Genomic DNA, 17,624 nt, shown 5'->3' with positions numbered 1-17,624 from the left:
CTGCAGCAAGTATCTGCAGCTTCCAGGAAAGCAGTCCCACGCAGTGACTTGAAGAGCCAGTACTGGGACTCTGCCAGACCCACACCCAGCTCAGAGAAAGACTCGCATCAGCAAAGGCCTGCTTGTGGTTGCTCATTCTCCCATGGCTGTGCATCACAATGCCAAGCAAGGCTCAGGGCTACATGTACAAGCAAAAGCCAGGCTCCCTGTGGGAGGCTCAATAGGTCTGAGGCCTGCTCCTCCTGACTAGATGCAGGTGAACTCTACTGACATGCCAGCCTGGTAAGGCATGGCATTTCCATGATGCCCTAGTGGTCCCCAGGAGCATCTGTGAGACTAGCACAGGATCTGAGCATAGACTCCGGGCTGATGCACATCTAGGTTCTAGTAAAGGCCCTGCCTGCTAACACGGGGCCTGGCAGTCACTTCCTTCCCTGGATCTCCAAGGACCCACTTATGAAAGGAATCCAACATTTCCTATTCTCTCACTTTGAGACTGATACTGTGCTATGTGTGGAAGGAAAGTCGCTTGTCCCATCAGGTCAGAGAAGAGTCACAGGCAGGGTTGTAAGGGAACAGATAGATTCTCTGGTGATGAATCTCAAGTGGCCCTGCCCCCAATCATGGCTTTGGTACCCTGGACAGAGCCAGCTAGGTGCTGGGATAGGCTAGAGAAGACAAAGAGGGACAGGAGGGGACAGGGCCATCTTACCTCAGGCCCCAGCTGCCCAGGAGGTCCAGGCAGGCCTCGGGCTCCAGGCTTACCCTGGGAAAGAGAACAGAAATGGTCTCAGAGGTAGTTACCTCCACATCAGGTTGACAGGACACCAGTGATGCAGCCACCTTGGGCCCTGGGGCTTCTTCAGCTAAGGACCTTAGGTGGGAGAGGACTCACCTTCATGCCTTCAGGGCCATTGTCCCCTGGAGGGCCAATGTCTCCTGGGAAACCCTGTGGGGAAGCAGAAAGCCAGGTCACCTGGGCCTCTGGTTGGCAGGTGCTCAGAACAAGCCCCCACCCCACTGGTGTCCACCCCTACCACTACTCTTGTGTGACCTGGGGTAGGTCAGCTATTTGATCCCCTTCCTCTGCAGGCCTGACTTTTCAGAGTGGCTGAGAAAATGCAAAATGCACTGAGTGTGGTGACCCTTGGTGTCTTTAATCTTAGCATTGTGAGGAGGAGGCAGAGACAGGACGGTAAAGAGTTGTAGGTCATCCTTAGTGACATATCAAGTTCAAAGACAGCTTTCCTGCATGAGACTTGTTGAGAGAGAGGTGGGGCAACAGAGATACAGAAACACATCAGGCTGTCACAGATGGTCATCTGTGTCAGAGAACAGAGTCCCATGTTCTGGGGACACTGAGCCCTGAGTCAACTGCCCTGCCTGAAAAGCCTTACCCGTGAGCCACATTCATCCTTTGGGCCAAGACTTGCCACATTGGCTGTGCAGAGGTAAGTGCTAATGTCCTTTAGCATGGCTCCTCCTATCAGAAGCTAGAATTCCTAAGATCCCCTGCTCAGAGTGCTTGACTCTGGGACACACCCCTGTCCTGACCTTAAGGGGCCTATCCCCACAGGTGACCATGCAGTAGACAGTTCCCCTACATACTCTGGTGCCTCTCCTGGGGACCCGTTTCCCATCCCAGAGGCTTGTTTCTACCATAGCTGCTAGCCAGGGCAAAGTGCCGTATGGCCTGGCTGTCTCTAGTGGGCCAGTTTCCCTGAGCCAGTATGGAAACATCCCTCTCCATGTTTTATGTGAAATACCTCTGTTAATCCAGCCTAGAAACCCATTAGCCTAGGGCAGCTAGAAATCAAGCACACACACACACACACACACCCCGCCTGCCACATGACTCTCCATGACTAAAATGCTCCCCTCCACTTTGCCTTCTGAGGTTGGTCTTCTCTTCTTCCCTTTAACCTTTTACTACTAATTTCTGTTAAAAATCCTTTTGTCTCACCCCACCCCCAGCAAAGTCTCAAAATGGTCCTGAACATTCTTTTTCTTTAGATAGTCTCACTATGTAGCCCAGGGTAACTTGGAATTTGCTATGTAGACCAGGCTGATCCTGAACTCACAAGAGATCTACCTCCTTCTGCCTCCTGAGAGCTGGGATTAATGGTGTCTGCCACCACACTAGGCAAACAGTCCTGAATTTGGAGCTGGCACATTGAAGCTGAAGTTTCTTCCAAATGTAACCAAAATCCTGCCCTGTTATTCACTCCTTGTGTGAGGGGCAAGTTACTCAGCCTCTCTGGGCTTTAGCCTATAGAGTAGTTAGTAGATCAAACACCTCACTGGGCTGTGCTAAGGTTGAAATAAATGATGGAAGCCAAGTGCATAGATGGGCACCTCACAATTAGTACTCCATACAGACTTGCATCCGCAAGAGCTTGGTCTCTTAAGCTAGGAAACCATCCCTGCCTTGGGTCACCTTCTCCTCTGGGAACAGAGCAGCCAGGATGCTGAATTAAGTTCTGATGTTAAATAAAGGAGCCATGCAGTCAGGAGGCTATGAGCAGAGGCTCCCTCCCTGGTCCTGAGGGCCAGGTGCTAGCCAGTAAAGACACCAGCACACCCATGGTTCTGCCTCCCACCATCCAGACCCACTCCTAGCAATGGAGTCAGCCAATCAAAGCAGCACAAAGGTAGGCCAGAAAGACCCCAGAGAGATCCCGAGAGCCAGAGTCAAGCTGAATTGCTACTGAACAGCGACCCTAAGTCTATCCACCTGGGCCTCCAGCCTTGTTTTTTCCCACCCGTAAACAGAGGCAGAACTCTCCTGTTCCACCCCCCACCCCCACCCCTGCCTTGTATGGCAAGTTCTCTCCCCTAGCTCCTGGCCCATGAAGAGCCTCATTAGTCCATGTTCAGGAGTGAGCGTTCCTCCTTCACTGGCTAGGCTGCCAGGAAACCCAGACTCAGGAGTCTTTCCACAGTGAGCAGCAGATGGAGGCGAAGCCAAGTTCATTTGTCTAAAGATAGGGCTGTGTACTGGCCAAAGTCAACACAGTGGAGAGTCAGATCGTGGTTTTTAGGAAGCACGCCCTCATCCATCGGGGAAGACTATGAGTGATCTTTGGAAAGCTTGGGAGAGCCCGTAAGGCCAGGCTCTTCCCTTGGCTGCAGGGATCTCATGGAGGAACAAGGTCCCGAGGCCAGGGAGCTCTGGATGACGGATGGGAGCCCTGGCTGGGGACTAGGCGTCAACAAGCCTGAGCTAGACAGAAGCCCTGGTTGGGGTAGCATACTGCTGTTAGAGGGGAGCAGGTTAGCAGAGCCAGGGTGAGCACCCACTTGGCATCTAGGACAAGGCTTGAGATATTCATGACCACATGGGTCAGATGCTGCCAGATGTTCTCCAGGCTGCCCCACACTTAACTAGCATTACCTTTTTTTTGTCTCATATTCTCCAGCTAACCCAGATTCAGCAGCTCCCATCCCTCCTTACCATGTCCAGGAGGACTGAGCCCCAAAGAGTAGTCAGATCAGAAAGGTTCAGAGGAGGCCCCGACAAATAGACCTGAAGCTCCCAGATTGGGTGGACAGCAGCCCTTGAGGGCTTTGGTGATGGCTCAATCAGAACCACAAGTGTCACATTAGCCACCACTGGGGAAGGACTCTGAGGTTAGCTTGGGGAGCCCCTGGGTGAGGCAGGACAAGCTGAGGGGGGGGGGAGGAAAGCAGAGAACTCACCTGTGACCTTCTCTTTGTTTTCCTTTTGGTTTTTGAGATAGAGTCTAGCTACATAAGTTAGGCTGATCTTGAGCTTTCAACCATCCTCCTGCCTCCACTCCCATCCAAGTGCTGGGATCTTACCATGTACAACTGAGCTCATTTCTAGCCTTGGCCTTATCTCTCATTTTATGTGTGATCCATACCATTTCATTCATCATCTCTGGGCACAACACTAAGAGCCCTAGTCAGATGGAGAGAGAGAGACAGATACAGAGACAGAGAGACAGAGTGAGAGACAGAAAGGCACAAAGAGACAGAGAGGCACAGAGAGGCAGAGACAGAGAGACAGAGACAGATACACAGAGACACAGAGAGAAAGAGACAGAGACACACAGAGAAAGACAGAGAAAAAGAGGCACACAGAAAGAGACAGAGAGAGACAGAGAGACAGACCAGAATCACATACCTCAGGTCCAGGAGGTCCAGGAAACCCAAGTGAGCCTTTGTCTCCAGCTTTTCCCTGTGGAAGACACAGAATCACTACACATACAGGATGGGATGGGTCCTCCCTTCACAAATATCCCATTCTAGGCTGAAGGCAGTTGATGTGTTCTAGAACTACACGGGCGATGCTGCTTAGCTGGCTAAAAGAAGCAGGTGCTGCAATGTTTTCTGCTTTGCATCCCACCCAGGAGACCCAGGAAGTCATTTCAGCCTTCAGAATCTGAACTTCTACATTAAGAAATGGAACTAGCCTTCCCGGCCCTTGAGTGTGGACAGCATGCATGCAAAGAGAGTGACAAAATAAAAAAAAAAAGGCGTGGCTTGGTGACATGGAATTGATGACATCAGCATTGTTCACAGACATGTAGAGTTTGGTTCCAATTGGAGTCCATTGTTGTGCTGGGCCTGGGGCCTGTCCAGCACCCAGTGTGACTCCTGCCCCTCAGTTTCAAAAACTCTATCTAGGAAATTGACCCTGGGCCATGTGTGCCTCATTATGCTCAGTCCAGGTCTACTAGAAGGCAAAGGGAAGTCTTGGATTGGGTGTACCCCCAGCCATGACCCATGAGCAGATGGAGGGGTACTGGCCCCAATATCCTGAAGCTACAGCAAGGTGGAAGGATGAGGAAGAAGAACTTACCAGAGGCCCTGGCTTTCCCCGGCCACCTGGGAGCCCTGGCAAGCCATGACTCCCCTGTGAAAGAGAAAGCAAACTAGGTTATCTGAGGGCAACCATGCCAAGAACACATGAAGCATCCTCCTGCCAGCCCAGGCCTAGAAATGAGATCGTCGGGAAGGACAAGGGCCTCCCTCTTCCACTGCAGGCTTGGGCTGAGCTCATACTTGCCTGCATCCCAAGGCCTGGGTACCAGGATTGGGAGCTGCCTTGGCCTAAGTACAGGACCCAAGGAATCTTAGTCTATATTAGTCCTGCAGTGCCCTTCAGGCTACATGAGACCAGAGCCCAAGAGAAGAACAGCCAGGCCTGCATGTTCTAATGCACACATGGACACTGGCTGGGTCAGGACAAGCTGCCTGGGAGGAAGGGACTGGGGTTAGTCAACATTTGGGCTTGGTGGGCCAGTTGGGAGAGGCCCAGATGTGGCCACATGGTATAACCCAGGGAGAGGAGCCATTCTCAGCAGGCCACAGCTGGCCTCTGGAGATCAAGGGCACTATGGTTCATCCGTTGTTCCTTCTGTCAGCACAGCTAGTCCCTTCCTCCTTCCTCCCCTCCCTCTGGCCAACTTGTCCTTAATTTTCACTGCTGAGTGCGGGACCCCAGCAGAGCTATCAGGCAGTCTAGCACCCTGTTCCGCAAGGAATTCAGTCTGCAGGAGGCTAAGCACAGGTCCCCAGACTAGGGAGAAAGAGTACTCTGAGTGAGAGGCAGACATCTGCCCAGGACATCAGAGAAAGATGTCTGAGAAAGTAGAGGGGGGAAACGGTGTCTGATCAGAGTGGGGCAGAGGCCAGGGGCTCTGTCAAAAGGAAAAGCAGTGTTCAAAGAGTCCAAGGTTCTCAGGACAGTTTAGTGGATCCGGAACACAGCCACGGGGGAGGAAAAATAGCAGAGTGACAGAGAGGTCGAGACCTGGATTCTGTGCCACTGGGTGGAGCACCAGGACTTGTCCCTAAGAACAGCTGGGAACCACCAGCGGTGTATGAGCAGAACAAAGATGTGGCCTCAAAAGGACAGTCTGGGGGCAGTGAGGAAAGACAGACTGGGATAGGTGGCAGGGACTTGGAGAGATGTCCAGAGGCCACTATGAGGTCCAAGGAGAAGTGATGGGTGGGTAGATGGGAAATGCCACCTGACAGACAGGCCCCGAGGTATTCAGGCAGAGGTAGGGATGGAGGCAGCAGATAACAATTACCTTGTCTCCTTGGAAGCCAGGATCTCCCGACACACCTGGCACCCCTTGTTCACCCTGAGTACACACCAGCGAAGAGATCATAAGGAGAGAGCCAGCAACTTGCAAGCTTCCCCCCTCGCCCCCGAATAGAGGACCCCATGGAGCCTCATGGAGGCTGCTCTTGTGGCCAGCAGCAGCCTTGGCTCTAAAGGGGTCAAGGACCCACCCCTTAGGTAGGGTAAGGAGGCCCAGAGTGAGGGGATCCCTCCCACTTCACAGCTGCTCAGAGCACTGCAAGGCCCCCTGGCCCTTTCATGGAGAACACTGGCTTTCTCGTAGGACGAATTTCTTCATCCTTCTGCCTCCTGAGCAGCAGTTGATGTCAGCACGAAAGGGTGAAAGCTACAGGGACGACAGCCCAGGCACTGCCTGCTGTGAGTTGTCATGTCTTCCTTCCGTACAAGCAGCCGGCTTCTAATTAAATGCTTAATCAGCGATCGTGGGAGGCATCAGAGAGCTGGCTTCTTAAGACTGTGTGCAATGAGAATCAAACGGGCCCTGACTGAACTCTGGGTGGGTCCCTTCTAAGATGGATTGGGAATGTTTGGTGACAGGACTGGCAGTGGGAGACCTCCTCGGCTCCCTCCTGGTCCAGTTCTGGTAAGTAAACTGTTCTCAGGCCAGATGGAAAGGCGCCTCGATTTAGGACTGGAACCATCTGAGAGCTCTTCCCAGTAGCCCATTAGGTCTGCTCATTGAGGCCCTAGGAAGCCCCAGCAGCAGGAGGAAGTTGAAATCTCAGACCAAGGTGACATGGCACACAACTCCATCATCAGAACAAAATTGGAATTGAAGAGAGTTTCTTTTTAAATTGTTTTGTTTTTCTTTTTTTCTATTTGGAAAATCTTGTACAAGGTCATAGAGTTTGGGGAGGTATTCATATTCCTCTCTCTCTCTCTCTCTCTCTCTCTCTCTCTCTCTCTCTCTCTGTGTGTGTGTGTGTGTGTGTGTGATGTGATGTGAAAAGAAGGGCTGCAGATATTAAAATATGGAGAAGGAAAGTTTAAAAGTCACTGAGAGCTGGGCAGTGGTGGTGCACACCTCTAATCCCAGCACTTGGGAGGCAGAGGCAGGAGGATCTCTGAGTTTGAGGGCAGCCTGGTCTACAGAGTGAGTTCCAGGGCAGCCAGGGCTACACAGAAAAACCCTGTCTTGAAAAAAAAAGTCACTGAGAAAACCAAGACATGATCCAGACAGACAGGCTGAGCAGGAGTTCACTCCAGGGTATGCCTTGCCTGGCTTATGGCCAGGTGGGGTCATGGAAAGTCAAAATGAGAAGAATACAGGGATGAATGGCAGCTCTGTGGTCCTGGGAGGTAGAGGCAGCTTGTATGTGGCCTCCAGAGCCTAAGCCAGAGACCCTGACTTAGCCAAAGGGTAGGACAGCTTCTCCCCTCTCTACCATCCAAAACAGCCTCCAATGACTTCTTCTTCCTTTTGTGTGTTCCAGAGCTAAACACTGGAAGTGCCCCTGGTGGTGCCAGTCGCTGTGACAGGGATGTGATAGCACCATGGTCATTTCCATGCATCCTAGCTCAGCACACTGGCAGACAGCCCTGCAAAGTCCTGTGCTGTGACATCATCTACTCATGCCCTCTCTCCTTGGTCAGGGCTTCAGCTATTCCACAGAGCTGCTGTCTCAGGTATTAGAGCAGACAGGTGTCAGGAAGCCCCATCACCCCCACAAGCCTTTCACGTCCAGAGAAGAAAGAGGGGTGGAAAGGCCATACCAGGCACCAGCTTAGAAGGGCCACAACATAGGCTTATGCATGATGGGAGAAGACAGAGAGGTAGCAACAGGTATAGAAAGAGCTTAAGTTAGCACCCAATCTCGCCAGCTGCCTGAGGGGGACTGAATAAAAACCATCTGACTCCTATTTTGTGGGATGGGCACTGGGAAATTCCATTTCCTAAGACCCCAGGGATTTGGATCAGCTCTGATCATCTGATTGATATTTGATCAATATCTCCCCTTCTCTGAGTCTCAGTTTCCACAGTTGTCACCTCTAGTAGGCTCTAGAGTAAGTGACCTCTCATAGACTCGCCCACTCTGACCTTACTACTTCCATTCTGTTCAGGTGTGAAACTCTCCGGGGACCCACGTGCCTCCAGAGGACACAAGGGCTCAGCCATCTGACCCAGGTGCAGGAGCCCAGGTGAGGAGGCGTCGAGCAGGGAGGCCATTCCCTGTGGATTCTCAGAGTGCTGCCCCTAAACATGCCACACTCTTTGGCATTTCAGACTAACATAGAAACTGATGGGAAGGGAAGAGATGCCAGCACAGGGCAGAGCACTCCTATATTTCTCAGTTATCGATCTGTCATTCTGATGCTGTGTGATCCAGGCTAGGTAATACCTGTCTCTGGGCCTTGGGACTCACCTCCCCCTTCCAAAAAGGTTTGGCCCAGGGCTGAGACAATGGAAGTTCAGTGGCTAGACCTAGGAGTGGTCTTCCCAGGGCCAGTGGGGAAAGTGGTGCCTGGATGCTGACCTGAGTTCCCAGAGAGTTTCAGTCTGGGTGCTGGACTCTCTAGGGCTGAACTCTCAAAGCCACACAGGGATACCTGTGTGGGCTGGCCCTCTGAGGTCTCCAACCCCCACGGTCTGAGGCTGTGACTCCTGCTGTTGTGCTCTGCATTTGAGATTCAGAGGTCAGCCTTGGCTTCCCGTAGACCCTTGCCCCTCTTGTCTTTTCTACCTTAACCATCAGGCCTCCACATCTGTCCCCATGAGCCTCATACACCAAGAAACCAAAAGAAGCCAGAATGGTAGGTGCAGAGGACTGAGGAGGGAAGACACAGTAGGAGGCAGAGGAGCCTAGCAGTGAGGGATCCCAGGGGAGTGGCACTCGGATAACCCACGGGCAGTAAGGGAGAGTTCCGATCACCTTATCACCTTTCAGTCCGGGCTCCCCCACGCCGCCCATCAGTCCCTGCAAGACAAGTCAAGGCCACAGAAGTCAGAAACTGATATGCTTCCAGATCCCGAGCTGGGTGCCTACCCTGAGTCTCTGTGTTCTTATGAGCAAAGGGGATAGTGATGGCCACCTCACAGGGCAAGAGAAGCTGCAGTGACCCTCATCCCTGAACCAATCCCAGAGCAGGAAAGGCTGATGGTGATGGCACGGGCTGTCGTTGGCAAGTCTCTCCCACTTGTGGGAACCATGCTCATCACTTGCTATGGGAGTTTCTGCATCTCTGGCCCAGAGTCCTACATCCCAGAACCACATTGGCCTCCTGATCAGCTTGTGGACTTGGTGTACAATAAAGATGTCTGGTCTAAATGACATACAGATGCTAGCTAGGTCTCCAGCCAAAGGACTAAGCTCCCAGCCAGCCTCTCCCAGATTCTCTCCCAGTGACTTCCATCTGGGGCTCCCTGTTGGGGTAGGGGTTGAACTCAGAAAGACCTCATTTAACTCACCTTCATGCCTTTCGGTCCTGGGTAGCCAACTGGGCCCAGTGCTCCTGTGTCACCCTAGGAATGGACATAGAAGAAGACATCATGAGAGGTGGCCCTGGGGGCAGATCTGTGAGGGAGGATCCCCAGGGTCCAGGGGGCTGGACTGAAGATGCAGTTCACACCCTAGGGCTGATCTTGGAATTAGAAGTATTCTGCACTGATGGCTTCCTCTGGACTCAGAGCCAGCTACAATCCCTGAGCTTGGCCAGACCTCCTGAGCCGTCCCACCTCTCCCTGACTTCTCATCAGATATCAAGACTTCTGTCCACAACAAAAGGACTCCCTCTTAACTACTTTGGACATTGGTCTCGTCTGAAAACTGGGGACAAGTATTTTCTGCTTGAGCGAGGGCTGCTAGAAGAGCTACCTGCAGGTTGATTCTTTGGGATAAGGGACAAAAAACACTTCCTGCTCCACAGGGCAGCTGATGAGCTCTTTGCCTGACAGCACTGACAGGAGGCAATTGGGGTGCTCTGTATGGTTTATGGTCTCCAAGATGTTGAGAGAGACTCTTGCACTACAGATTGGGGATCCAGCTTTGGGCCAGGAATAACAGGATTCCTGGGCCTGGGAGGCTTAGTGACCTCAAGGGTGTTTTCCACAGGGGCTCCAGATGGCTGGTGGGACATTTCCTAAGCCAGTCAACTTGTCCCTCTGCTGCTTACTAGCATGGGACAGGGAGAGTGACAACACTGAGTTGTAGCACTGTTCCAAGGAGTAGGTGACTTAGCAGGTGAGAGGATGGAGTGTCTGGGGCAGTGTGCATTGTCACGACTTAAAAGAGATCATTGCCATCGAACAGTCAGGGACCACTAAAATCCCATAGTAAATAAGACAGAGTAACACAGACCCGGACTCAAAGGTGCTAAGGTCAGGGGATCTAGGCTTAGCCGGAAGTGGGGCCCAGTCCTTCCTCACAAATGTCACTCTACTCTTTGTCTCACAGCCACCCCCAAACATGACAGTAGCATGGAGTTGTTCCAGGGTTAGAGCTGTTCTTCTCAGCTAGTTCATCTTCCTTCACTGACCTAAGAGCCTGCTCTGTGGCCTCAATCAATGAACTTGACCTCTCTTGGCTTCAGTTCCCAATGGCCCTGATTCAGGCTCTTTGGGCACTGTGGCAAAGGCTTTGAGGTTGGGGCACAAGGGTCAGCCCTGGGAATCCAGGCTATAGAATTTGACCTCAAGCTCCTGTTGGAGCTTCTCACACCCTGGGGTGAGAAGAGAATCCCAATAGAGGAGAATGCCAAGGGGGAGCTGCAGGAAGGTTGGAGGATCTGGAGGGTAGTGAGGAGGAGCTCTCAGACTAGACATGCCCAGGAACACAGAGACTAGCCCTGGCTGCCTGTGGAATCAAGGTAACCACAGGACACCAGGACTTCAGTCCCCGCTTGGCTGGGTTCAACCCTCCCTGCTGAGCCTCTGCAGTCACCGAGAATCTTGCTTCCAGTGCCCATCAAGGAACTGGTCCATCAGGAAAAAGAACACTTCCATCTAACCCGGACAGCCATGACCCAAAAGGAGCACCGCAGGGCACTGAGCAAGAGTCCTCGGCTCTCCTCCACTCAGTTGCTTCTCACAACTCTGGCAGATCACTTTTTCTGTCATGGCTCACACACCAGAGAAGAGATCAAGAGTCCAAGAGGCTGGTGCTACAGCATATCCAGTTCTGAAAGAAGGGGAGAGATGACCATGGTCCCCTTGGTTTGGTGGCCAGAGCAGACTCTGTAAGAGGTGGCTCCTCCCTAGGCCAGGAACTCAGGTTGGCTTCTCCTTCTGCAGACTAACCTAAAAGCAGCTTGTGAGGGGACCAGAGACTCACACAGGTTGGATGATGAATGTGAGGGACATCCAAAGGCTCTGTGGGTGTTGGGGAAGGAGCCTGGCATAGATCACGCCAAGGGGGAATAGTTGTGGCAAAAGAACCCTACATGCAGAAGACGGCAGCTGTGGGAACTCAGGAAAGGGAACAGCAACTGCCCAAGGTAGAAATACAGAGTCCCAGAGTGGCCTACCAAGGGGGAGGCAAAGGGACGCTGCAAGCCACTGTCCCCAAAGGACATCTCAGAGCCGGATTGCAGAGCGTTCCCAAGAAAATGAGGAAGATTCTTATGTTGGAGCCATTCTTAAGCTCCCGGACACTGCTCCCCACCATCCCCTTCCTCTCAAGTCCCTCACCATGATCACAACCAACACAGCTGTAAGCAGTTAAAGCCCCCGTGCTGTGTGTCCAATTCCAGGGGCAGCTGCCAAGGCCCAGCCAGACTCTGGCTACACCGGACCCAGGGCTAGCAGTTCACCACTGCTCACCCATGCAACCAGGATGGCTGTCAGAGCTATCCCACTTTCCTAGGGGAAACCAAGGCTAAGAGAGGAACCAGAAAACCTGCTCTGCAAGTACTGAGTGAGGCCAATTCAAGGCAGGATCAGACCTCAGAGATGTCTGTTTGCCCCAGTGTGAATCCATGCTAACAGATCCTGGAGTAGCCACAGATAGCAAGAACCCAAGAGCATCACAGGGGCATCCAGATCAGGGTTTGCAAGGGACCAGAAATCTCTCCTTCTGCCTTGCATCTCCTGTTCAGCTGTGATATCTGGCCTGTGATGTCCCCATCCCTTGGCTCACCTGTGCCTTCACCGGGTGTGCTGGCTGACCTCTAACACTGCTAGGCCTTCATCCCTGTAACTGCACCCTTCCCATGACCCTAGAGCTCTGTCACCTCCCTGCTCAATGGTTCGGAATCAATGCCTTATTTTCATAACTGCCCCTGTGTAAACCATTAAGATTATGTGTGCTCACAGGCCACTACCTGTCTCACCACCAAACTGAGGCCAGGCCCCCGGGTTGAAGGACCTTTCCTCCATGACTCAGGCATCCAGTATGGTAGGGCAGAGTCACAAACAGTACACCTTTGAAGTGTCTGATGAATGACTTATGATGACCCCCAGTCTTGCTTAAAAACCCACCAGGGAGCTAGCCTGGAAGAAAATGGAGCCTCTGGTGGCCCCAGGTTAGGGACAAGAAAGTAATCTGGGGGCTCTGATCTTATACAGGAGCAGCCCAGCAGTAGTAATAGAGAGTGGGCTAAGAGCTTCAGTGGTGTGTACAGGCTGAGCCGTGGCTTAAGGGCTGTGTGAGCTCAGAGAGGTGTGCTGCTCACACTGAACCTGTTCTCGTACCTACAAGATGGCAATGAGTTCCCTCTCCAGGGCTCATGTGCTCATTCGATACTGATCAGGGTCAGAAATACAATAGCTGGTTAACACCAGTTGACCAGATCCCTAACCAACTCTCCACACATAGGATAGCCCTGACCCATCAATGACAGCAGCGTTTAGGGCCGGATCACGAGATCATTTGTTCTCATTCAATGCAGAAGCCAAAAAGTCCCTGTGTCTCTCTGAACAGAAGAGCCAAAAGAGACTTTTATGGGACATATTCTGAGGTGAACAGTCCCCCTGCATGCCAGCCATGAGCTCTGATGACACCGAGAGGGGAGAGTCTAGTCCTCTCAGCTTGGAGCTGGCAGGAAGCCACTGATGGCAAGCGGGAACTGGGTACATCTGATATGTGTTATAAGCAGGACATGCCCCACTCCCTAGAGGGCGAGCCAGGGCATGGCATGGCTTCTAGAGCTCCAGCACAGCAGACACCCCACAAACATACAAGTAGACAGGCGCTTAGTGAGTGGTAGCCTAGTCTTCTGTCCTCTCTCCTGACTGGGCACCTGGGAAACTGGGACAGAGGCAGGTGACAGGCTTCAAGAGCACTGCTTCAGCTGACTCCACAGAGGGTTTGTATATCTTGGTTTCTATAACAAAATGACCACCAAAAACAGACCCCTGCCCCCCATCAGCTGAGCATCCATGCACTCTAGAAAACCACAGGTGACTGACCCAGTCCCGCTTCCTCCTGGACATCTCAGAACAGGGTCCCCTTCCTTTCCACTTCTCCAGAAGTTCCTGGCTCAGAGTTCCAGGACCAGAGAGGGCACTCAATCTGGGGTTGGTGGGCTCAGGTCCAACCCAGTGACCCCCACCTAAAGGTGCCTGGGTGAGAGATATTTCATCCTGGCAGAGAAGAGAATCTGAAAACAAGGAAAGGAGAGACTGACAGTGGCCACAAGAGGATATGGGGCAAGGGAAGCTGCAGGAAAGAGAGGTTGACAATGACCATAGGAGAACACAGGGCCAGGGAGGCTGCAGAAAAGAGAGGCTCTTTGGAAACCTTGTAGGCACAAGACTGCAAATTGTAGACACACCCAGAGCTTGGGCCAAAAGAAGGCAGGAAAGGGATCCTAGAATGGAAGTTGAGGGTTATGGCCTCCAATCAAGCCCCAACCTTCTCCTGCATTGTGTGTAACCTTGACCTGGTATCTGTTTTCCTACCTCCCAAAGAGACACTGTGAGCAGCAGCAGTAGCAAGTCAGAACAGAGAGGGCCCAGTCACATTTGAATGTCAGGTAAATAGAATACTCTAGCACAAACGTGTCCTAAATATCACATCGGGCATCCAAAGCCACCTGGGCAACCGGCATTTTGTCTGGCTAGTCCTGAGGCAGGAAGGAGCCTGCCAAATACCAGGAGGACCAGGGACAGAGGTAGTATAGTCTAGGGGAGGACCAGGGACAGAGGCAGTATAGTCTGGGTCCATAGAATCTGTCCATTCATCCAAACAGAACTCATTCTCCTCTGGGTTAGGTCCCAACCTAGAGGATGCTGGGACAATGCCAAATGGGAACACGTGCCAAAGATGACTATCAGGATGTGTGAATATCCCCTCAGAAAAGTCTGGGACCAATATTGCTCACACTGAAGGAGTCTGAACAGAGAAGACAATGAAGTTTTGACCCCAGGAACAGCCTCTCCCAGGAAGAGTCAGGGTAACCTGGGCTCAAGACAGGAAGGATCTGGAAAACGTGGGCTCTGATTGGATGGACCAAGGAAGAAGGGAGTTTCTCACAATGGAGCTTATTGAGCACGCACTTGAGGGATCGCTTCAGAGCTTAGAAAAAATAGATACTAAGACTTCCAGCATGTGCTCAGATTCTCATGGCTCATATTGCCAAAGTAAGTACTCAGCAGATTTCTGTTGAATGAACACAAGAGATGAGTGTCTGAGTTAATACTTTCCCATCCCTAGCCAAGACAGACATCACTGTCAACTGTAGCATCTTCAGCCAAGGAGGATATGACTAGCCAAGGCAGACATCACTAGTCAACTGTAACACCCTCTCCTACTAAGTTCCGACGCGCAATGCTACCAGACGTGTAACAGAAAAATTAAAATGGCTATTAGTATGATTAGTACTTCTGGAAGCCTTTCTGTGTTCTAAGTACTGCTTAAGTGTTAAGCTACTTACAGTATCAATCAATCCCCCAAAGCAAGTACTAGGGTAATGCCCGTTATATAGGCGAAGAAATAAAGGGCAGGAGGGCAAGAAAGGTACCCAGGACTGGGATTGGAATGGGTGAAGGAGGACTTAAACCCAGGATGTGGAGTTCCAGGCCTAGACTGGACTATGTGCATCTATGGTCCCAGAACAAAGGAGGACAATGATCCTATGTGACAGAGGGTTCCTGAGGTTCGTAGAGGTAAAGCCGGAATGGGGGTCAGGGCCAAGAGGGTTGACCCTGGGAGACAATCTGGGGGAACTCTGGGGAATGGGGTCCATCATACTCCTCTTAACCCCATCTTCATCTTCCATCTGAAGAGAATTTCTCAGCACAGTTGCTGAAAGAACAAAGCCAGCCCTCCTGTCTGGGGAGCCATCTTGTACCTGGTACCATCACACCACAAGTTTCACAGGACCAGAGCAGAAGAGCATATTCTGTGGGGTGGGTGGTGCCTCTAGGGTCATGGCCAGGCTTTGGCCTCTCACTGGCCCTCAGGACTGAGTTCAAGGCCAAGAATAGCTCTGTCCTTACACTGAGTGACAGGGCCACCTGCCAAGGCTTTTCCAATCCAGAACAATCAGAGGCTCTACCCCCTCCGGCTCCTCAGCCTCTTGGGCCTGGGCATCTCAGCAGGTAACAGTCATGTTAATAACAGTATGGTCCACTGGCTCAGCATTTACAGAGCACTGGCACAGGCCACGCCATACCCATAACCCCTTTCATCCTCACAACCAGGGGTCCAAGAGGACTCCTGTCCACCACCATTTCATAGATGACAGAACTAAAGCATAGAGAGTCTAAGTGAGAGGGCCCAGGTCACATGACCTGGATGTGACAGAGGTGGAACTTGAACTTGGTACTCCTGCTCCAAAGTCAGTGCTTTAAGGAAGTGAGTAAAGAAGGCCTAGAGTCTCTGCTCTGCTGCTAGCCACAGTCTCCCTCTGGGCCTGAGCCCTTTACTGGCTGAATAACTTGCTATCATACTGATCTACCTGCCTGCAAATCAAGGGACAGGACACAAGCCAAAGAATGGTTGGCAGCCCTGTGCTCCAAGACTCATTATCATCTAATCAATGAGCAAGCAGGCTCCAAGAAGGTAGGCAAACTATCTGCAGCCACAGCATGGCTTTGTCTTTACTCCTCTATTTCCTTCCTTCCTTCCTTCCTTCCTTCCTCCTCCTCCTCTTCCTCATCCCTCTGGGGCTTATGGAAAAGGCCATTTTGACTCCCTTTCAAGGCCCCTTGCTTGCTTTTCACACCTATGGCTACCCCACCTCTGCCCAAGTTGGACCTAGGCATGTGTGTACTTACAATGAGCCCGAGCACTCCTGGTGGTCCTGGCAGGCCAATTTCTCCCTGCAAGCAGAAATCAAGGTGGTTACTGCCCAGTCTCCCTCTACACTGTACCCCATTCAGGTGCTGGGTGGGACCACTAGGAGCAGAGTCCCCCTCTTTCTGAGCACAGTCTCTTAAGTGCTCTTGCATGCTTGCTGTAGGATATGTAGAATATTCCCCTCTATCATCTATCCCATCTGTAACATCCAAGCCTAGCCCCTTCCAGACTCTAGCATGGAGGGCACACACGGGTGGGACTGGACCCAGGTCATAAGCAGATGGGGGTGTTTTTCTCTCTTGGCAAGCTTTCAGAGGTGAGTGGTCTGCTCAAGGTCAGAGGCAAACAATGAGGACAGCACGTGGATGCCCTGTTGCCACTCAGACTCTCCAGGTCCCCCCATTCCTGGGGCTTCCAAGGTGCCAGGTCCAGAGGACAGGACAATGTGGGACTGATCCTCTCCAACTCCAGTCCCCCAAAGCTTTATAAATTGACCATCTAATGTCCACACCAGGGGTGGGGGAAACATGGGGGCGAGAGTCTAGCTCAAGCTCAAAATGGAAAGTCATGAATAAAAACTGGTTCTGGCAGCTGACTAATGGTGGGACGTGCCAGCCTCCCCTCAGGACTGTCCCTATTGATACAACTGCGGGGCTACCGGAAAGGAAATGACTTGCCAAGATCCCTTGGCAATTCCATGGCAGAGCTGATGTCAAGGGGAGAGAATCGTTCTATTCCTCCAGACCCTAAGGAGAAAGATGTCTCTCCCAACCCAAGAAAACTTTCAGAAGGGTCACATCCTTTGGTTTGGACGTTAACCTAGTAAAATCTGAGTCTATAGGAAGATCCTTGCTCTCCTGCAAACTCTGAAAATGCATCTTGCTCCACCTGGAGACTCAACCCCTCTTTCCTCATCCCAGTTCTTCCCCGTTCCTACTCTGCCAAGCATCTCTGTTCCTCCCGGCTTTCCCTAGCCAAGTGCAATGGACTAAGGAGGTAGCAGTGACACCAGGATGCTGGCACCTTAGGGATGCCTAGCACTGATCACAATTGTCCCCTGCACACCTGCAATGGCTAAGACCTCCCATCTTCTAAGCGTGCATTCTGACCTGCACTTCGAAAGGGACACTGGGGTGCAGAGGAGTGAACTGGTTTCCCAAGACCCCCAAACTCCATGTTCCTAGCTCTGAGGACACAGCTTTATCCCCAGAGCATCTGCTAGGTCAGGCTCAGAAGTATTTATGGAGTTGCAATGAACCAACAAATGTTAGGAAGCTGATGGAAGGCCAGTGGGCACAGCTGGGCCAGGCTGCTCTGGTAGGGAGCCCCAG

The 17,624-nt window shown here is 52.0% G+C and overlaps 1 protein-coding gene across 6 annotated transcripts in view; it reads right to left on the bottom strand.

Annotated features, from left to right (window-relative positions):
• Window positions 1-17,624, bottom strand: part of Col27a1 (collagen type XXVII alpha 1 chain) — a 119,720-nt gene that overhangs the window by 52,411 nt on the left and 49,685 nt on the right. For all 6 annotated transcript variants that reach the window (XM_029476283.1, XM_021159800.2, XM_029476282.1 and 3 more), the window contains exons 14-21: window positions 16,272-16,316; window positions 9,525-9,578; window positions 8,989-9,033; window positions 6,063-6,116; window positions 4,826-4,879; window positions 4,148-4,201; window positions 896-949; window positions 713-766 (exon numbers count right to left, since the gene is read on the bottom strand). In XM_029476283.1, the coding sequence (XP_029332143.1) occupies window positions 713-766; window positions 896-949; window positions 4,148-4,201; window positions 4,826-4,879; window positions 6,063-6,116; window positions 8,989-9,033; window positions 9,525-9,578; window positions 16,272-16,316 (414 nt within the window). The remainder of the gene's footprint in view (window positions 1-712; window positions 767-895; window positions 950-4,147; window positions 4,202-4,825; window positions 4,880-6,062; window positions 6,117-8,988; window positions 9,034-9,524; window positions 9,579-16,271; window positions 16,317-17,624) is intronic.

This window comes from Mus caroli, chromosome 4 (genome assembly GCF_900094665.2).
Source record: "Mus caroli chromosome 4, CAROLI_EIJ_v1.1, whole genome shotgun sequence".
NCBI lineage: Eukaryota > Metazoa > Chordata > Mammalia > Rodentia > Muridae > Mus > Mus caroli.
The sequence above is the reverse complement of the archived record's forward strand: the minus strand, read 5'-3'. Positions and strand labels throughout refer to the sequence as shown.